General features: G+C 40.5%; 1 protein-coding gene across 2 annotated transcripts; it reads left to right on the forward strand.

Annotated features, from left to right (window-relative positions):
* Positions 1-1,038: 1,038 nt before the first annotated feature.
* Positions 1,039-16,228, forward strand: LOC119029485 (NACHT, LRR and PYD domains-containing protein 12-like). Of its 2 annotated transcripts, XM_037116306.1 has the most exons (10): positions 1,039-1,868; positions 2,152-2,181; positions 4,162-4,231; positions 4,391-4,619; positions 9,096-10,878; positions 11,757-11,930; positions 12,114-12,287; positions 13,244-13,417; positions 14,250-14,296; positions 14,435-16,228. In XM_037116306.1, exons 1-10 carry the CDS (start codon positions 1,828-1,830, stop codon positions 14,977-14,979), a joined length of 3,267 nt encoding a protein of 1,088 aa, XP_036972201.1. In that variant the 5' UTR covers positions 1,039-1,827; the 3' UTR covers positions 14,980-16,228. The 2 variants fall into 2 exon arrangements, with proteins under 2 accessions (XP_036972201.1, XP_036972202.1); XM_037116307.1 differs by lacking the exons at positions 14,250-14,296; positions 14,435-16,228 and having other exon boundaries at positions 13,252-13,412.
* Positions 16,229-22,089: the final 5,861 nt, after the last annotated feature.

Here is a 22,089-nt window from a genome sequence, read left to right on the forward strand (position 1 = left end):
AATTAGCCCCTGGGGCCCTAAACATTTAGCGTCATTTATGAAATGCTAATGTATACTGGACTGTTCACTGTAAGCATAATAACCCCTTCCCACTAACTTTCATTCAAATTTCACTCATGGCTAAATAAATAAATCAAACATCATCAATGATAACGGTACTCACCGATCTAAGATGTCGTCGAGGCCCTGAGCAAACACCTCCTCTCTCTCAGAGTCCTACTCACTGTCTACAGTTTCATCAGATGATGCCATGATCCATTCCAGGTCTTCTTCTCGGACATATTTAGTGTTTTTTGTGGATTTCGCCATTGTAAACTGTGAAAACTGCCGTCCATTAAAATTTAAATGTCCGGTGCGAGTGCGTCTGCTGCGCAAAGTTAGCCCGCTAGCTGCCAGACGCAGCGATATTCCTCGGCTCGTACAAAACGGACCTGGACACGCCCACCATCGTTGGAAAGGTAAAATAATTGGCTAGAAGCCTGAGTGATTGACATGTTGATAGCCAAAACGCTATCCCCGTACTAAGGCGGCAAATAACAGTAAACAAAGCCGATTGGCCCTTTAAACAAGGAGCGCTCCATGTACTTCACGGGCTGTGCTGGGGTGAAAACTGAACGGAAAAAGATGGGGACACTTTTGTTTTGTAGCCAGCAAAGTGATGAAAACAAGCACACCCAACAACACAATACAGGAACTAGAGAAAATAAACATACGGCCGGCGAGGTCTGGATTTTATTTGACAAACAAAGTCGGTAGACGGTAAACAAATGGACTTTACAGGACGATATTCACAAGCTGGAATAATTTTATGAAAAACCATTTTGATGCTTTTGATCAGTGGATTCTTACGGACAACTGGAATATAAATAATTGAGGATCGGACACATATTACGGCTTTATGGCCGCGTCAAAGGTAGGGAGTCGCCGTGCGTTTCTTGTATCTCACGTTTACCATGCTGGTAAATATAAATGATTTATGGTTTAGTGCTCATGATTTCTGCAAAATCAACTGGATGAATGAATTGCTGAGATTCTGCCCTTTCCAACGACGTATAGTATGTCCGTAATGATGAAAGTTGAAGCGAGATACGTCACTGCGCACTGTAAAAAACAGTCAGTTATCTGCAATCGCCCGCCGGCGGGCGGGTGGGTGCGTAGAGGTTTTAACACTGATTATATAAAGTTATATGAAGATGATATAAAAGTTATACAACAATGATATAAAGTTATATGAAGATGATATAAAGTTATACAACAATGATATAAAGATGATATAAAGTTCTATAAAGATTCGATCTTCGAGCCGCAGGTTCAGACTGGTTTTATTTGAGTGTAACAGCAGCCTGCAGAAAGAGGACTGATGAAGAAGTGGAGGAATTCATCTTAATGCAGCAGATCAACAAAAACTACAGACTCCAGATAGCTGCAGTTAATGAGAAGAAACTGAGTAAGTGGAACTTAATTATTATCAATCTCTGCTCTTTGTTGTATCATCTTTGTTGACCTCTAATACCATGTTGTACCTCAAGAGGTAATAGTCTGACATTTTATCAGGGAGGTGTAAAAACAAAAACATAATATTTTTTTAGACTTATTTTCTTTACTGAACAGAAAGAATGCAACTATATGTCTATATGTCTGTTTCTCTGCATCATGGCTCTGCTGTCCCTGCCCGTCGCGACTTGTCATCCCCGGAGTCATAGTCCCGGTCAGAATCGTTGTAAATCACCTCTGTACTGTATTCCCTGTCCTAAAACTGACCTCCATTACTCTCACAGGTTGTGTTCAGCCCCAGTCTAGTGTCCAGACAGGTTCACTGGGAGGCTGATGAGGCTCATCACCTACAGTGATTCCCCCTGTGATCAGAGGTGTCTCAGTCTAGACAAACTCAAGGTTAACAGCTAACTGAGCCATTAGTTAATCAGCTAAGAGTAGCTAGCTACAGCCAAGATTTGTTAGCAAAGAGCAGCAGTTGCCTGTTACGCTAATAACATGCTACCCAGAATTTATTTGGAGATACCTTCAAAATCTGGCAATATTTTATATATTACATCTTTGAAGATGACAAAATAAACATAATTTATTTTTCTGATAAGACACAAGTAAAATCAGAGTGATGTCTAATGATGTACATCTGTCTGTCTTCATCAGGTGGCTGCAAGTGATTACCATCATGGAAAGGTATCACACTCCACCCTTCACACTACACCTGATTCTGTTTCACTCTTCAACATCAAACAAGCAATCAATCAGTCTCATGACACTTTCTATTTTTTAGCAGATTTTGATCATTTGCTATTAATAATTTATTCACAAAAACCCAACATTTCCTCTATGAGCAAGCAGTTGGTGACAGTGGTGAGAAAAAACTACAAATTCATACATATTCATTCTCAGTAACTATGATTCCTGTTTCTCTTATCTTTTATTTGAACTTAGCACAGACTCATAACAAACTTGTGAATCAGAGAAACTGTCCAATAAATTCTCATGGATCAAATGATAGTTCATACTTTTAACAGTAGATCTTTACTCTTTGTTACATATCATCTCCTTTCACTCCCCCTCTCCTCTCAATCCAGAATTGTTCATCTGATCTACTTCAAAATTGGCAGGACTTTGCTGAGATCCCAGTGAAGCACAGAGTCCAATTGAATGCAAATAACTGAACACACTGATGCAAATTTTAATTTTGTACTGTCAAAAATGAGGGAATGACATTGAGTTAGAACACTGGCACTGTCTGCTTTCCTCCAGACAATTTGGACCAAAATCAGCATGGGAGCCTATGGGGGTTGGTGGTGCTCTTGTTGCTTGAAAGCCCATACAGCTAAAAGTATAAGTGTGTTTGCTTTCATAATTGCATGCCTGCGACAAGCACAACATTTGTTGATGATCTGAATTATGTGTGTGATTGAAAATAGTGGGATCTCTATCCAAATGAACAGAAATGCTCTAAAAAAATTCCCATTCCTCTACACTCTAGCAATGATGTCACCCACTCTAGCTTTTGCAACACAAACCCAATATAATCTCTGAAATGGACCAAACATTTCCTGAAACGTAAACCACGATTGCTTGTCCACCAGTATGAAGTTACTTAAAAGCTTTCATTGTTATTATTATGAAGTAGCAGATATGAAACAGTGGGTTCTCACCAGAAGAACTGGCAAAACCTGAAATAAATAAATGATGTTAATAAATAAGATGCCCACTGTAAAATAAATGAATATAAACCATGATAAAATACATAAATATAGCCAAATGTCAAATAAAGATAAGTATAGCCTTATCTGAAATAACTAAGATAGACATCCATGCTTTCAAATAGAAATTCTGTAAAACATTTAAATGTTCCACATCTTGTCATCATTTGAGCTATCATTCGTCATTCAAATTGCATGCATTTTTTCTATATATTCAACTTTATGAGTTCACATCATATCTAAATTAAGCAAAACAAAACTGCTGCTGCTGCTAGCCAGTTTGGTGCCATGAGCATAATTCCTTTATGATCCATGATTATGCATTGCAAATGCCAAAATATTCATTCTCAAATGTCACTATGCTAGGTGAACTTTGCTAAATGCCTGGCTCAAGACTATTAATTGCACACATGGTAATAATGGTCTGAAGCAAGAGGAATTGTTAGCTTACCTTGTGCACTGACTGCTAACTGTTACTGAGAAAGTATCACGTCAAAATAAACGATAAACTACTGCTCAATATCTAAAGTAAGCAGCTAGCTGGTGTAAGTTACTTGTAAAATACATAGACAATGTTTAACAGTAAAATCTCAATTTAGCTTGCACCGAAGTTATAACAAATTTGAGTTTGCTAACATTAGCAATAAGGTCAGCTAGTTCGAGGTGCATGCATAGGCCAACCATCACATTAGCAGCACATTTCCCTTATTTAAGGATGATTAAACATGGACTTACCTGCAAGTGATGCACGGACATCACTTGCAGTTGCTTCTTCATTCTTTTCTCTGCTCCTGACTCCTGCTGTCTTTTCGAGGCCATTTCCAAGAAAGCTGACTTAGCCTACTGTCACACTTGATCAGGCGCAATCCAACGGGCCACTGAGATAGGGAAGAGCACCCAAGGGGAGCTGCAATGCAAATGCAATGTGAGCTTATTCTTCATGGTTCCTCCACAGAGTCAACCAGGAGAGCGCAAAGGTTCATGGTCATTCTGCCCAGCAGCATGAAATTAACCTGGACTTTGAGGTCTGTATGTGTACAACAACTACTTTTATATATATTCTGTTCAAAATAATGTCCATGCTGCACTTTTTAAACTAGTGGATTGTCAGTGTGCCCAACACAGGAAGGTTTAGTTCCATGATTTGAGTTTGACTGTGCAATTAATATAATATTCTGTTCCAGCTGCTGGAGGAGAACATTTTCAAGTTTGTGAAAACTGAGCTGAAGAAGGTAAGGAGAACTCTGTGCTCAGATTCCCCAGAATGCTCAGAAAGTCAGAGAGAGGATGAGGAGGAGATGGAAGGAGGGGATAAAGAGCAGGAGAGGAACAGCAGAGATGCATTATTGAAGATCACACTGCACGTCCTGAGGAAAATGAAGCAAGAGGAGGCAGCTGAACGTCTGCAGAGCAGTAAGAGAATTTTAATAGATTTAACATGATGGATAAATTGGACATTTACTACTACTACTACTTCTTACACAGTCCTGTTACAGTCATGTTTGCGTTTATTGTGTTGCCTGGGGTTTTGACGTTGTTTCCCTTCTGTGACCTTTTGCACTTTCCCCAGCCTGTTTTTTCCACACTTGCCCTGCATCAAGTCTTACTAGCACTGCCTTCCCAGTGTCTACCAAAGCCATCATCCCCTACCTGCTCATTCTCCCAACTCACCTATTCCCTCATCAGCTCTTCAGTTACCTGTCTTTGCCACTATGTTGCTCCAATTAACACATAGTCATTCCTTGTGTAGTCTAATCCTGTCTATTCTAATCCTGCTTCTGCCATTGCTTATGTTTTGAACCTTTCATCTTTTTTTGTGACCTGGCAGGTTTTTGAATATTAGTTTATTGAAGCCTTTTTTCATTGAACATGCGCTGCCCTGTGTTTGCTTTTGAATCCCCACCTGTTCGTTCCATTCACATTTATGATAGTCTGAATAGATGGAGGAGGATATACTCAAATACTAATTTGCTGTACTCGAAACCACCTACTACATACTACTAGTGAATGCAGTAGATAGAATGAAACTGTTAAATTTATTTGTTTTGCAGTATTGCTGGGCTTAGCTGGTTTCCAGTTTCAGAGAGTGACAGTAAAGAATAGCATGCTAATGGCAAACTACAGCTACTATGTAGCATCCCCTTATGCCTTGATTCCACGGGGTGCATCTCTGAGATGCCCTTGCATATCTGGCATGGTTTTATTCCCACTTGAATGTGATTTCAAACTCTGCTAGGAATGTTTCAGAAGCTGAGAGTCATGCTCGTGAATGAGTGGACTATGTGGTTAAATGGGTTCTTGTTTTTGTCATTTATAGGTGTGTTTTTGATGTCATTTCCAACTTACAGTAGTTGTGCTTTGACCTGCAGAGATGTTTTGTTTAGAAAATTATCCAGACTCTTTGTGCTGTTCGTTTGACTGACTTCCCATCTGATTCAATCTGGTCTGCGTAGCTTAACGTTGCTTCTGTCTGCTTCCGTCAAGAATAGAAGAGGAGACCCCAAGAGCTGCTTCTGGGACACTGCTAAAACACTCCATGCTTTGACCGGTTGAACCACGCGAACTGTTTAGAATGGCTGCAATCAGCTCCAGTGGGAGCATTATGACTGAAAAACAGCACAGAAGTGCCCAGTGGAATCTGGGAGTTATTAGATTATAAAGCAAGTAATCTCTGTCTGTCTCAAAAAACATTCTAGCTAATGTTAGCCTCAAGAGGTACAATGTTTAACGTTGCTTGGCAGCACAGTCAGCTGTTCCAGGATTTCATTCATTGTCATCAGAGCATGTGAGTGGAGCTGAGCAGCGAGAATTTCCACTCCCCGCTTACGTGGGTGTTCGCTGCTTCGCTCCATCGGTCAAAGTTATACCAGACAACTCCGCTCAAAGACCGCTCTCCGCTCACCTAAAATTTCATTCAGCTCCGGTGAAATCGCTCCACGCTCGCTCAAATTTAAAAGAAGGAGCCATTCCTGACATTTCCCACCAAATTACACCTGGGACACACTGCCCGATGTGGCCTAAACTGATGTGCAGCGGCTTTGTTGCTGGAGAGAGCCTGTCGATTGAAACCCTTTTCAGTTTGTAAAGAACAGTAGATTGTTTTGGGCTGTCACCTGGTCTGCTTTCTGTGTTTTGTCTGTTTGAGCCAGTGGACGGCCTTGTACTGCCATCTAGTGGCCAGTCTTGGAACTGAAGCGAAACAGAACCATCGCTCTGGCCTTTGGATTAAAACCCGCTCTGCGCTCCGACTATATTTTGCATGCTCCGCTCCCAACTCGTTCCGCGTTCCGCTCACATGCCCTGATTGGCATGAACCAGATTCGTTGGTGTTTTGTCATAATTTTTCACAGCAAATGTAACATGAGCCGGAGCTTATCACCTGGTAAATTATTTCTTTTGCCTCGGAAGCTTAATAGTCCAACAGATTAGTGAGATAATCGTTAACTTTGTGATACAAGCATCAAACTTGGCACAAATATTCTTTGGGACCCACTTTTTCCAAAAAGCCTGTTAGCCACGCAAACAATCCAATATGGTCCCCAATTTCCAATATGGCCACCACTGAAAGTCATTAGACTTGGTATCTGACCTGGATTAAAATTGGATAATCACATTTTGATGATCTTGGTATCAAAATATAGGTTAAAGGATCTGAGCTTTCCAACTCTGCAATAAAACTTCCAAAAATATGTTAATTTGTGAAGATAGACAGCAAGGAATGGCAAAAATAACGCCTTTTTGTACTAATTTTCATTAGTTCGTGTAAGTAAGTGCATGTTTTCTTTACACTGCTTTTGGGTTTTTTTGTCTGTTTGTTTTGTTACATTTGATACATTTTGTTAGCAGAGTTTTCTTCCACAGCGTTTAACATCACATCACACTGCACACGTTTGCTCTCTTTGTGTGAACAACTGCAATCATGGCACACACAGGTTTTATTCTGTACAGCTGCAGGTAATCAACAGAACAGGTGGGTCACATGACCAAATTACATCAAAAAAATAAATCGGCAGTTGATGCAACAAAACAGGACAAATAGGGATGGATTAAGGAAGCGTCCGTTCTGCACCTCAACTACATACAGCATGCAAAAGACAAATATATTTGGCATGGGCACGGTTGGCCCATGTAGTAATCCACCACTGATTACAAATTCACTTTATCATTTTAAGACTAAAATGGAAGCATTTGCATCTTCCAAGACATTCAGTCTTGCACCCACAGTTAGGCACTTGTTGACAGCTCTTATCAATTGGTGGGACTGTCGTCCACACTACTTGCCAAATATCACCTTCTTTCCTCCAGCCCCAGTTGGCAGGACTCTCCATATACATTTGACATGCAGTTGCCTGGCCCCAAATACAGCCAGGTTAATAGGTTGCACGTTTGATGTGCTGTGCTAGAGATGCGCTTGTCGGTGGAATGGCATCATAGGACCTCTGCTTTCAAGCAAACAGGTCCAGTCTGGCATCATCAGCTCCATCAGTAGTGCTGTTATTATTGTACATTGCTATGACAGACTTCTCAAGTATCCTGAGATCTGCATCATCTAATACTGGTGGATATTTACTGAGCTTATAAAAGATTTGCCAAGCAGTCCTTCTGTCTCTACCACGAAAGGCTGACACAACATCACAACCAGTGAAGGCATGGAAAAAAGCATGCCACGGGACTTTTTAGGACTAAGTTTACTCACCATGTCATGACCTTGACTGAATTCAATCCACAGCTCAGCTTCAACATTTAACCAAGTGTCCCAAATTTGACTAGTCAGAGCTATTGTTTACGCTAGCAAGAGCTAGCTAGGAACAAGATGGATAAGCTCTGTCTGTATGGAGACTTATTATGATTCATGTAAATGCAGAATGTGCGGTCAAGTTGGTGGTTGTGCAGGTGTGTTTTTGACTGCCTCTGGCAGACAGGAGTCAGCTGATCAGTCCGAATGCCTTTTCTGACGATGGTCGGAAGTCAGATAGGCGTGTCAAGGCCTTTATGAAAACATTTTTCAACATCTTGAGATTGATAAAAACATTTTGATTTGGATCAAAAGATTTTGGCATAATTGAAACTTCATGTGTGACAAAATTTGACGGAAATTTGGCCGCCATCTTAAAAATTAACCTCGAAATATTTTTTTATTTGCATCATTGGATTGGATACATACAATTCAATGCCTAGATCAGTTAAATATGCCCAGCCATTTAAAAAAAACTTTTTTTTGGTACATTTTATGTGGCGGCCATCTTGAAAATGGCCACCATGTTGGATTTTCAGGTGGCAAACGGGCTTTTCTCAAAAAGTAGGGTCTAGGCATTATTCATGCCAAATTTGGTGCTTGTATCACGAATTGAACAATTGTTCTGGTATTTGGACGTTATCTGCTGGACTATAATATTGTCTTTTAATCTTGCTTCAATAAAACTGGTTGCCTTTTTAAAAAACCTGTTGAACTTGTTGTCCATGCTGGACAACATTACTGAAGTTGTCCAAGGTGAGAGGTACTGGGCAAAATGAGTCGGCTTTGGCATCTGCTTGTGACTGCGCTTAGCTTGTTGCCATCGCAACCTGATCCTGGAAAAAACAACAGATTGATATTTCTGTTGTTGTCCTGACCAATGTTTATAACTGTTCCAGTGCTTAGCACTGTGGGACACAGCACTCAAGGTAGACTCATCAAAATATTTCCTGATTAAAAATGGCATCCAAGTATTTTTAGCATACTGCAGATTTTGCTTTTGCTTGTATATGGCATAGTACAAGCTACTGTAAATTTGGACTAAATCATATACTCTGTTACTTTGAATGTACTGGTTGTGTGCTGATAGGTGGTTTCGAATATGGCCATTTTTCAAGGAGAACTCATTGATTTATTCTGTTGTGTTCATTCAGAACATCTTGCTGGAGTTTGTCGGGGCAAACTAAAATCTAACCTGAAGAAGAACTTCCAGGGTGTGTTTGAGGAGATGGCTAAAGCAGGAAACACAACCCCTCTCAGTCAGATCTATACAGAGCTCTACATCAAAGAGGGAGGGACTGGACAGATCAATGAAGTACATGAGGTTAAAGAGATTGAAAGCGCTTTCAGGGAACGAGACAGACCAAAAACAACAATCAGACGTGAAGATATCTTTAAAACCTCAACTGGACCGATCAGAACAGTGATGACAAAGGGAGTGGCTGGCATTGGGAAAACAGTCTTAACACAGAAGTTCACTCTGGACTGGGCTGAAGACAAAACCAACCAGGACATACAGTTCACATTTCCATTCACTTTTAGAGAGCTGAATGTGCTGAAAAACAAAAAGTTCAGCTTGGTGGAACTTGTTCATCACTTCTTTAGGGAAACCAAAGAAATCTGCAGGTTTGAAGAGTTCCAGGTTGTGTTCATACTTGACGGTCTGGATGAGTGTCAACTTCCTCTGGACTTCCACAACACTGAGATCCTGACTGATGTTAGAGAGTCCACCTCAGTAGATGTGCTGCTGACAAATCTCATCAGAGGGAAACTGCTTCCCTCTGCTCGCCTCTGGATAACTACACGACCTGCAGCAGCCAATCAGATCCCTCCTGGGTGTGTTGACATGGTGACAGAGGTCAGAGGGTTCACTGACCCACAGAAGGAGGAGTACTTCAGGAAGAGATCCAGAGATGAAAAGCAGTCAAAAAAAATAATCTCCCACTTGAGGTCCTCACAAAGCCTCCGCATCATGTGCCAAATCCCAGTCCTCTGCCAGATCACTGCTACAGTTCTAGAGGATATGTTGAAGACCGGAGGGGAAGGACAGCTGCCCACAACCCTGACTGAGATGTACATCCACTTCCTGATGGTTCAGACCAAACTGAAGAATGTTAAGCATCAAGGGAAATCTGCTATAGATCCACACTGGAGTCCAGAGAGTAGGGTGGTGATTGAGTCTCTGGCAAAACTTGCTTTTCAGCAGCTGCAGAAAGGTGACCTGAACATCTATGAATCAGACCTGACCAAGTGTGGCATCGATATCAGTGCAGCCTCTTTGTACTCAGGAGTGTTCCCTCAGATCTTTAAAGAGGAGAGAGGGTTGTACCAGGAAAAGGTGTTCTGCTTCGTCCATTTGAGCTTTCAGGAGTTTCTGGCTGCTCTTCATGTCCATCTGACGTTCATCAACTCTGGAGACGATCTGCTGTCAGGAGATCAAACAGCATTCTGGTGGGGTGAATTGTTAGGAGACAAACCAAGGCAGTTCTACCAGAGTGCTGTAGACAAGGCCTTACAGAGTCCAAATGGACACCTGGACCTCTTCCTCCGCTTCCTACTGGGTCTCTCACTGCTGACCAATCAGAACCTCCTGCAAGGCCTGCTGACAAAGACAGGAAGTAGTGCAAAGATCAATCGGGAAACAGTCCAGTATGTCAAAGATAAGATCAACAAGGACCTGCCTCCAGAGAGTAGCATCAATCTCTTCCACTGTCTGAATGAACTGAATGATCATACTCTAGTGGAGGAGATCCAACAGTACCTGAATTCAGGAAGTCTCCCAGCAGATAAACTGTCTCCTGCTCAGTGGTCAGCTCTGGTATTCATCTTACTGTCATCAGAAAAAGATCTGGATGTGTTTGACCTGCAGAGATACTCTACTTCAGAGGCTACACTTCTGAGGCTGCTGCCAGTGGTCACAGCCTCCAACAAAGCTCTGTAAGTATGGAGATTGCCTAACTTACTTGTCATAGTCTGAAAACTGTTTTCTTTTCAACAAGAATTTGAAACAAAACATAGTGCTTGTATTTTACTTGTCATCCTTAAACAGAACAGGGTCATCCTGTTGCTCTGTGCTTTTAAGACTTGACTTTTATATTTTTATATTGGATGCAATGAATTAATAAAATGAAGAAACACAGTATTGAAAACAGACTAATAACTTGAATCTGTCTACACAGTGACAAAATAAACAGAGTTTTTTTTTTTTTTGGTTTCTACTTAAGACATGAAACAATCTGAAAATATTTTCTCTCAGATTGTCCTCTTTACCTCTGCTCCCTCTGTCATTTTCTGTTTTTCTCTCTCAAACTCTCAGATTGTTTGCAGTCTCCTTTAGTGTTGATACTGATATTTAACTAGTTTCTTAACTAGTTTAATTGAAAGCAGCCTTGGTGACTATGCAAACCCCACTCTTTGGAAATTATTTTGCCAGGACAAGGGACTGTTAGCACCACGTATTATCATACAGGAGTTAAATATGATACTGTGTATTTCTGCCAAGGTTATTTCTCCTGAGCAAAAGGTCCTGCCATGAAAATTCTCCAAAAACATTTTTTCTTTATTCAGCTTTACATGCTGTATAGCACACATAAACCTCTTCCTTAAGAGAAAAGTTCTGGTTTCACTGTTCATTTCAAATGTCCATCTTCTTTAGAGTTGAACAACAATGATATTATCCAGGGTGGAGAAGAGATTATATATCAACAAAATGACAACCTCCCATCCATATTTCAGTTTAACCTAACAAATCAAAAATAACTGTAAGATAATCTGTGATTTGACATTTTTCCTGATGTTGATAATTGTCTCTCCAGACTCAACGTGTGTAACCTCTCAGAGAGAAGCTGTGAAGCTCTGTCTTCAGTTCTCAGCTCCCAATCCTCTTCTCTGAGGGAGCTGGACCTGAGTAACAACAACCTGGAGGATTCAGGAGTGAAGCTGCTTTCTGCTGGACTGAAGAGCCCACACTGTTCTCTAGAAACTCTCAGGTCGGGATTCATCAACCTGTTCAAATTGTTCCTGATTCCAGATATTTCCCTGAACTACACTCACATTAAACAGCATTGTAATGCCCGCTAGTTCCTTGCGATCTTACTTTATTGTACTTAATCCATAACAATCATGTTTTAACATTACTGATCTTTTTCCCAATGTTGATTATTTCTCTTCAGACTAAGTAGCTGTAACCTCTCAGAGAGAAGCTGTGAAGCTCTTTCTTCAGTTCTCAGCTCCCAATCCTCTTCTCTGAGAATGCTGGACCTGAGTAACAACAATCTGAAGGACTTAGGAGTGAAGCCACTGTCTGTTGGACTGCAGAGTTCACACTGCACACTGGAAACTCTCAGGTCAGGATTCATCAACCAGTTTAGTTACAAACAACCATTCCAATTTATGTTAATGGGTAAAATCAAAACCTGCACGAGATTGTCTTTATTTATATGATTTTACACCAGTTTTTTGTATTTAATATGGAAGCCTTGAGAGGCAAGTGAGAGATTTTCTTAAAAAAAGAAAAATGATTTAATCTGTTAAACATTAAAAAGAGTAGATTTTTTTTCATAAAAAATAAAAATTAATGTCTGGAAAAGAGTGGAAAAAAAAATTCAAAGTAGTCTCAAAGTGTTTGAAGTGTTATTTATACTCATTTTGACCACAAGCGGCTTCAAGCAAACAATTTGGAGACAGGGAAACTATACTGTGGTGGCACTCATGCATAATGCTGATGGACTCATCACCTTTCACTGTCTCGCGCTGCTAAAGGATAATGTGAATGGAAGAATTAATAACAACCTCCACCTCAGACACATGCAACTCGTTTTCTATGCCAGAAGTATGACTTTTCTGTGAGTTATTATTCACAATAGAGACCTACTGATGAGAAGGCTGATAATACACAATATTCCACCTGTAACACTAATGGCAGATTAGGCCAAGTATATCATATTACTCACCAAAAGATAGACATGACGGTAATGTGAAAACCTGTTAACACATAATACATGCATCTTGTGTTGGTTTAAAACTCCCTTGGAAGAACATAGATGCTTTTCATCTTATTTAGCACGAGTAGCATTTCAGCCCCTTGTGGTTAAAATAAGTACTGCAAAAACACTTTATTAGCCATGAAAAATGAGCCTTACTTTCCTCTTGATTTACCCTTTTCCTTTTGTTTTTTTTACTCTTTCACATTATATATATATATATATATATATATATATATATATATATATATATATATATATATATATATATATATATATATATATACTTTCCATGGACATGTTTTTTCTAATGTCAACAGGCTGTCAGGCTGTCTGGTCACAGAGGAAGGCTGTACTAATTTGGCCTCAGCACTGAGTTTCAACCCCTCTCATCTGAAAGAGCTGGACCTGAGCTACAATTATCCAGGAGAATCAGGACTGAAGCCACTGTCAGCTGGACTGGAGGACCCAGAGTGGAGACTGGACACGCTCAGGTATAAAAAGGATCAGTACAGACAGAAGAAGTCAGTAGACAGTAAGCTGAATGTCCCAAAACAGGGTGGGAAGGTGAAGAAACTGGTGCTTCAGTACAGAAGTGGGTTCTAATGTGTTTTCTAGTCACCATGGTGGGCTCACATGCATCAGCGTTGTCACACTGGAGGTTTGTCAGCTCATGATAAACAGTAGTGTGGGATGTCTTGATGCACATCATCTGCCACTGGGTTTTTTTGTCCTCTAGTCCAGAAATAATTTGAAAACAACAATATACAAACAATTTTCAGTGAATCTTTAATCATCGCAATTGGGTTTTTTTTAATTCTGTAAAAGGAATTATGCTTTGGCTCATTTTGGTTTGTTTAGCACTGAGAGTGAGTTCCCTCCATGTCAAAAACCAACTTGTTGCAGGACTCACCACAGATACAACATACAACTACCACAGACACTCAATAAAAGAAACACATTGTAAGTCCAACCATCCCCCTGACCTCCTCCATCAACAGCAACAGCCTTCAGAAGCTTGTGTCCCTTTTCCAGGTGTGGTGCTACAGCTCCTTCTTGCAGATTCATATTGTATAGGCTCTGTAAATTGTCCTTATTCGGGCCCATCCCATAACCAATTTGCCTCGCATAAACCCAATAAGACGCTGTTACCCCCAACCACAAAGCTACCAGGGTCAGGGGGACACAAAAGCACTCATTCTTTTCAGTTCAAAATTGCCCCATGTGAACATGTTGGTATATCTGTCAAGAATGAAAACCCTGTGTGTATGAGAGTGATGTTATGTCCATGTTTACATACTGCTCTGATGCTTCTCCTCTTTTCAGGGTGGAGCCTAGTGGAGTGAGATGGCTGACACGAGGTCTGAAGAAGTGTAAGTGTGCTTTTACTTTGATTCAGGGGAAACAAAGCACCTTCAAACTGTGACATCACTCATACAGACCTCTGATGTCACCATCAGACTGATGACAGATTGATAACTAAAGCTATATTGTATTTTTCTCTCCATCAGATTCCTGTGAACTCACAATCGACAAAAATACAGTCAACAATTGGATCAAACTCTCTGATGACGACAGGAAGGCGACAGAAGTGAAAAAGGATCGGTCATATCCTTTTCATCCAGACAGATTTGACCACTTTGAACAGCTGCTGTGTGTTACTGGTCTGACTGGGCGCTGCTACTGGGAGGTTGAGTGGAAAGGATGGGTTGACATAGCAGTGAGTTACAAAAGAATCAGCAGGAATGGGAAAAATGATGCCTGTGTATTTGGAAGAAATGATCATTCCTGGAGAATGACCTGCTCCAGTGGTGGATATTATGTCAGTCACAATGACAGAAAAACAACCATCCCCACCTCCTGCTCTGGCTCCGGGAGAGTAGCAGTGTATGTGGACTATTCTGCCGGCACTCTGTCCTTCTACAAAGTCTGCACTGACAAACTGATCCACCTCCACACCTTCTACTCCACATTCACTGAACCTCTTTATCCTGGCTTTGGGTTCTTTTACTGGTCTGGTCGTATTGGTTCTTCTGTGTCTCTGTGTTCTCTGTAGGCTAAGGGGGTCCAGACAGATAGTTCAGTCTGTAATGTGGGTAACTCGCACAGAACTGGTTTTAATACTGATGTGTTAGAGTAGGCTGAGGGAGCTGCATGATCATTTGCTAAAGAAAGAAAAGAGGATGTTATGATCAGGTATGTATGTGTGAGGGTAAAAAATAGAAAAATGCTAAATAAATATGGTACATTTCCAATGACTTTGTTCGTAAGATTCAGTTCCCAAGTTAATTTTCTCCTAAATTACCTCTTACCATTGTGTAGTGTACAATAGCTAGCAAAAACATGCAGAAATGTGTGTTTTTAATGAGCCAAATCAAAGGTGTGTATGTGGGAGGAGATGGAGGTGCAGAGTATTTTAAAACCACAGATACAACGGGAAGGAAAAGATGTAAAGTTAAATAAGCCGTTTTAATATATGCAGAGATTTCTTTCCTCATGAAATTATGAGGAACACAGAAGAGTTTTAAGGATTGAATCAATGCCCGGAGAGGAACTCTGAAACATAAAATAAGTGTAAAGTGTAAAAATAAATTAAAGTAAAATGTCATTTAGGATCAAATTCAGCATCTTAAATAATTTAAGAAATCTGCCTTCCAGTTATGTTGAAATCAAATAAAAAGTTTTATGAAGATTCTCGATAGTAAATTATGCTGAAAACAAAATCAAATTATGCCAAAGCAAACATGATTAAATGGATCATAACACTGTATAAGATGAAAACTCAACTTAAATCTATTTTTTTTTTTTTTTTCAGTATTGTTCATTCTCCTTCTGTTTATCGTTGACTGTTCGTTTGGGGAAAAATATAAAACAACGAAAAATCTGATTGTAGGAAATGTAAATCAAATTACTCTTCACAAACCAACTCAACCCAACCCATGAGAAGGTGTAAAATTTGATTAAAATAACTGTGAGGGAAATTCCTGTGATATGAGTTTTTCCTGTATAATCATGTTTTTGTTAATATGATTATGCTTGTGCTAATATAGGCCGTGTCCTCCACGGGGATCAGTAAAGTATTTGTGATTCTAATTCTGAATAGATGAGTCCAATGTGTCCACCATGATATCACCATGTTTAAGTTGTTGTGAAACTGAAGAAAAGTAAATTCACTGTAATGGAGTTAATTATGCCAGTGGGTTGAAAACTCTTCCTGTGTTTGTGCCTGGATATTATTCCTGCAAAACAAAAGAACATGTGTATTCTAGACTACAAAACAATAAAAGTTGATTAAGTAACTAACATATTGTGCTGACTGGTATTTGGATGTCCTTTCCGACAGATAGTAGACTGAAACTGATTTTCAGTTTCTGTGACACTGCAAAGATCAGCTGTGAAGTCAGAAACTAATGATAAGCTGAGGACACAAAATGATTCTTTCCCCAAGAGGAATCTGCAGGTTTAAAGGTCCTATGTGAGATTATATTCTTTGCAAACAATGACAACTTTATTGCAGCAAAGACACACATCCTCTTTCCATTACTATTTGAATGCCTCTCTATCCCTCTCAACTTTAATCTTTTTGAGAGTGACATTTCTGTCGGCTAACTTCACTCTGCACACAAACAACAAAAAAAGGCTAAAACATAGACTACTATTGTACAGTACGGTGCTGTATAGGGCAGAACACAGATTAGACTAGCATTTAAACTAATGACTTTTATTTTTTGTGAAAGGACAGTTTAGATTAAAAGAAAAACAGTGTACTTTAGTAGCCTTTGGTTCTGCCTGATGAAGAGCTAATATTTTGGCCCACCATTCAATTGCTTATAAAAATAATTGGCCCAAGGCCAAACTAACTTGCTGAATCCTGCCAAAGGTCACAGATTTATCACCAACAGACCAAAAATGCAGAACAGATCTGAAGACACCAAATATTAATATTGAATGTTTCACTGTAGGCTGGAATCTTGACTTTAGTCTGATGTTGTTTACTTAATATCCTCCATCAACTTTGAACATTAGTAAATAACATAACTACTGATTAAACTAAATTAGAATTATATAAAATCGACCACCTGAACTTTGGGAGCGGCAGTGCTGTGACTCTACTGAATCCAGCAGCAAGCACAGGTCAAACCACATCGTGTCTAAAAGTAATTGGGTACAGTAATTGAGTAAATATATCTGCTTTCAACCAATAAAAGAAAACTAAACAGAATTTGACTCGAGAAATGTGTCAGCAAAGCCTGAAGACCTTTTCACAGGTTTTCTCGTAAATGAGAAAACAAAGTTCAGATCCACAGAGTGACTCCTCGTCCTAAAATGAATCAAAGGTTGATAACAGACAGAGTGAGCTGCTCTCTGTCCATATACAGTATTTCCTTGTTCCCGCCCCTTCAGATATAAAGTCTGAAGACAACTCACGTTGCTTTTATCAGACCTCAAACTGATTTACACTAGGAGAAAAATGAAAGCCCCTGAGTCCTGCATGGTCTTTTTGGTCTCTCTGGTCTGTCTGGTCTCTTACTGCGAGAAACACCTCCAGCCTCATTATGAATCACCTATGTTTGAACACCACAAGCTGGTGGAGCCCACAGAGAAGCTCCAGGAGAACATCTGCTCTCGTCATAATGAGGTGATGAAGATGTTCTCCTGTACTGATCAGCAGTGTATCTGTTATCTCTGCTCTGTGGACGAACATAAAGACCACGACACAGTGTCAGCTGCAGCAGAGAGGACTGAGAGGCAGAGAGAGCTGGAGGGGAGTCTGCAAAACATCCAGCAGAGAATCCAGGACAGAGAGAAAGATGTGAAGGTGACTGACTTGTGAGAACACAAGAGGGCGCCTTCATCCTGCAGACCAGGGATGTAGTGGCGGTTAAAGCTCCTCAGCTCAGTTTGTCTACATGTTTCAGACCGTGTTTTCATGCTGAAAACAACAAAACAAAACAAAACACATCTGAAGACCCAAATCTTAATAATAAATGTATCTTTGTCGCCTGGAATCTCTACTGTTGTGTTTTGTCATTTGGCTTATATGTAGTCTTGAACACTGACATGATTAATTAATAAAATAAAAAGGTACAGTATTAAGGGGCGGCTGTAGCTCAGCGGGTAGAGCAGGTCGACTAGTGATCGAAAGGTCGCTAGTTCAAATCCCGGCTCAGGGCAAGGCTGAGCTGCATGTCGAAGTGTCTTTGAGCAAGATACTGAACCCCACGTTGCTCATCAGTGAGGGCCCTGTGATGATCTGGCGACTTGTCCAGGGAGTACCCTGCCCTCGCCCTGAGACAAGGCTGGGATTGGCTCCAGCAGCAACACCCCGTGACCCCATGGAAAGGGATAAGCGGTTACGGATAATGACATGACATTAAAATGAATGCCGTCAGTGTGGTTGAATCTTTGCCCCGCGACCCTGCAGAGGATTAAGCGGCATACATATAATGTGTACAGATGATGGATGGATGGATGGATGGTACAGTATTAAATGAGTTTCACCAGGTTTTAATGTGGGTGCAGCGGTGCTGTGACATCACTGAGCCCATGTTCTCAAATTAAATATGTGTGTCACAAATGTTTCAAAGTAAATATGTCAGAAAATTATCAAATATTAACATTTTAAGACAGTTAACTTTGATAATTCTATATTGTCAGTCAGCTGCTTTTAACCAGTAAAAGAAAACTGAAGAGAATTTGAAGAAGAGTGAGAGAAATATATCAACAAAGCACAAACGGCCAAGAAGTATTTTAAGACTAGAAACTGAGGACATTTCAAAAGTGCACCAGGTTTTATTGTTTTACTGTAAATGGGGAAACACAGATTAGATTCACAGCGCTGCTCCGCTTCCTGGAATGAATCAAAGGTTGATAATCGCCCTCTTTTCTCTCTTATCACAAACACAGCGAGCTTCATTCTGTTTCCATAATCGTGAATTTACAGCTTCGGGAAATAATCTGTTTGATGATATTTATTCCTACACGTCTAGAGATTGAAACGCTAGTTCAGCTCAGGGTCATTGTTGTGAAAAGTACCCCAACATTTGATTGAAAGTAAAGATATGGTGTTAAAATATTAAGTCTTTAGGTTTCTGATACTAAATATACTGAATTATCTGAAGACATTTACTGGCAATAAATGTACTTGGTTAGATTCAGACACTGCTCAGGGTGATGTTCTGAAATTTAACAGTTTCGTCACAAATGTTTCAATGTAGTTCATCAATTTCAATATTTAATGACAGTTTAGTTTGATAACTCTCTATTGTCGGTCAGCTGCTCTAAACCAGTTAAAGAAACGTGAACAGAAAATGTGGAAGATTTGGAAGAAATGTGCCAGCAAAGCCTTAAGGGCCAAGAAATGCTTTACAAGTTAATTGTTTTATCGTAAATGAGGGAACAAAGTTCAGCTCCACAGAGTGACTCCTTGTCCTGGAAGGAATCAAAGGTTGATAACAGACAGAGTGAGTTGCTCTCTGTCCATATACAGTATTTCCTTGTTCCCTCCCCTTCAGATATCAAGTCTGAAGACAACTCATATCACTTAGATCAGAGCTCAAACTAATTTCACATCCAAGGAAGTAAAAACCCAAGACAGTCGTTTGCATTGAGAGGTGAAATGGCGCAGAAAGAAGTTCAGCTGGACCGGGAAACTATCTCTTGTGTGATCTGTCTGGATCTACTGAAGAATCCAGTGACTATTCCCTGTGGACACAGTTACTGCATGAACTGTATTAATTATCACTGGGACAGAGAAGATGAGGAGAATATCCACAGCTGCCCTCAGTGTAGAGAGACCTTCACACCGAGGCCTGTCCTGGTTAAAAACACCATGTTAGCAGTTTTAGTGGAGGAGCTGAAGAAGACTGGACTCCAAGCTGCTCCTGCTGATCACTGCTATGCTGGACCTGAAGATGTGGCCTGTGATTTCTGCACTGGGAGGAAACTGAGAGCCCTCAAGTCCTGTCTGGTCTGTCTGGTCTCTTACTGCGAGAAACACCTCCAGCCTCATTATGAATCACCTATGTTTGAACACCACAAGCTGGTGAAGCCCACAGAGAAGCTGAAGGAGAACATCTGCTCTCGTCATAACGAGGTGATGAAGATGTTCTACTGTACTGATCAGCAGTGTATCTGTTATCTCTGCTCTGTGGATCAACATAAAGACCACGACACAATGTCAGCTGCAGCAGAGAGGACTGAGAGGCAGAGAGAGCTGGAGGGGAGTCTGCAAAACATCCAGCAGAGAATCCAGGACAGAGAGGAAGATGTGAAGCTGCTTCAACAGGAGGTGGAGGCCATCAATGGCTCTGCTGATAAAGCAGTGGAGCACAGTGAGAAGATCTTCACCCAGCTGATCCGTCTCATGGAGGAAAGACGCTCTGATGTGAAGCAGCAGGTCAGATCCCAGCAGGAAACTGAAGTGAGTCGAGTCAAAGAGCTTCAGGAGAAGCTGGAGCAGGAGATCACTGAGCTGAAGAGGAAAGACGCTGAGCTGAAGAAGCTCTCACACACAGAGGATCACAACCAGTTTCTACACAACTACCCCTCACTGTCAGCACTCAGTGAGTCTACACACTCATCCAGCATCAACATCCGTCCTCTCAAGTACTTTGAGGATGTGACAGCAGCTGTGTCAGAGCTCAGAGACAAACTACAGGACGTCCTGAGAGAGACATGGACCAACATCTCACTGACAGTGACTGAAGTGGATGTTTTACTGTCTCAACCAGAGCCCAAGACCAGAGCTGGATTCTTAAAATATTCACGTGAAATCACACTGGATCCAAACACAGCAAATAGACGTCTGTTATTATCTGAGGAGAACAGAAAGGCAACAAGAATGAATGTTAAACAGTCTTATTCTAATCACCCAGACAGATTCACTGACTGGGCTCAGGTCCTGAGTAGAGAGAGTCTGACTGGACGTTGTTACTGGGAGGTGGAGAGGAGAGGAGGAGCAGTTGGAGTAGCAGTCGCATACAAGACTATCGGCAGATCAGGGGACCCAGATGAAAGTTTATTTGGATGTAATGACAGATCCTGGTCATTAGATTGTAACAATGACAGTTATGAATTTTGGTACAACAATATCGACACTCCCGTCTCAGGTCCTCAGTCCTCCAGAGTTGGAGTGTACCTGGATCACAGTGCAGGTATTCTGTCCTTCTACAGCGTCTCTGACACCATGACTCTCCTCCACAGAGTCCAGACCACATTCACTCAGCCGCTCTATGCTGGACTTTATCCAGAAACCACTGCTGAGTTGTGTAAACTCAAATAGACAAAAGCCATATGAGAGACAGTGGCTTAAACTCTGTGTTTGAATCCTTAAACTTATTTTCATGTTTCTTGCTGAGAGCTGATTGTTGTGGCATTTCTTCACTGCACAGAGATCACCTGTCAATCAAACATCATGGGCGGGACTTTCACATTTTCATATTTGTCTTTATGTAAATATTTTAGTGTCTTTAAGTGGCGCTCCTTCCTGTGTCTGTTCAGAAGTGGAGGCTCTCACTGCTCATTGTGAGTTTTGTTCAGTTAAACTGACATTTCTCTGTATGAAAGTGTAAAAGTCTCTGTAATCTAAATAATTGTCTGATGGATTTGTATGTTGTTGTTTGAGAGAAAGCAGCAGAGCTTCTTTCATCATAGATGTTTAGTTGTCACCTTCTTGTACATATGTAAAGAAATCTGTTATCACATTCACATTTGTTTAAGCAGATCAATTGTTGATGTTGTTGTCCAAATCAACTTACGCATAAGGGACTATAAAACTGCAATTATCAAGATCATAATCAATGACAAGTTCATTCATTAGTTTCTCAATTTTTGCCATGAGTGGATTTATGATTCACACAGACTCAGAGTCGCTGCAATGTGAGCACCAACACTGTTTCTCTGTCCTTCCAGACACACACACACACACACACACACACACACACACACACACACACACACACACACACACACACACACACACACACACCTGTATGTAGTACAGGTTAGTCAGATTGTGTGTTTTTATCTTTGTGTTGAATAAAAGACTTTTGAACCCTTAATCATGCTGTTTATTTAATATTATGTAACAGTGAATGTTGGCAACATCTACTTTGTCAGGGACAAAGGGGAAATCCTTCAATCATTACTAGCTGTTATGGTAATA

This window comes from Acanthopagrus latus, chromosome 12, assembly GCF_904848185.1.
Source record: "Acanthopagrus latus isolate v.2019 chromosome 12, fAcaLat1.1, whole genome shotgun sequence".
Classification (NCBI taxonomy): Eukaryota; Metazoa; Chordata; class Actinopteri; order Spariformes; family Sparidae; genus Acanthopagrus; species Acanthopagrus latus.

What these genes read in the sequence shown, in the direction of transcription:
- LOC119029485 (XM_037116306.1), top strand. Translation starts at nt 1,828, where the DNA reads ATGAGGCTCATCACCTACAGTGATTCCCCCTGTGATCAGAG. An exon ending in TGTTCTCTAGAAACTCTCAG is followed by an intron (nt 11,931 to 12,113) that starts GTCGGGATTCAT and finishes ATTTCTCTTCAG; the next exon opens with ACTAAGTAGCTGTAACCTCT. An exon ending in GACACGAGGTCTGAAGAAGT is followed by an intron (nt 14,297 to 14,434) that starts GTAAGTGTGCTT and finishes TCTCTCCATCAG; the next exon opens with ATTCCTGTGAACTCACAATC.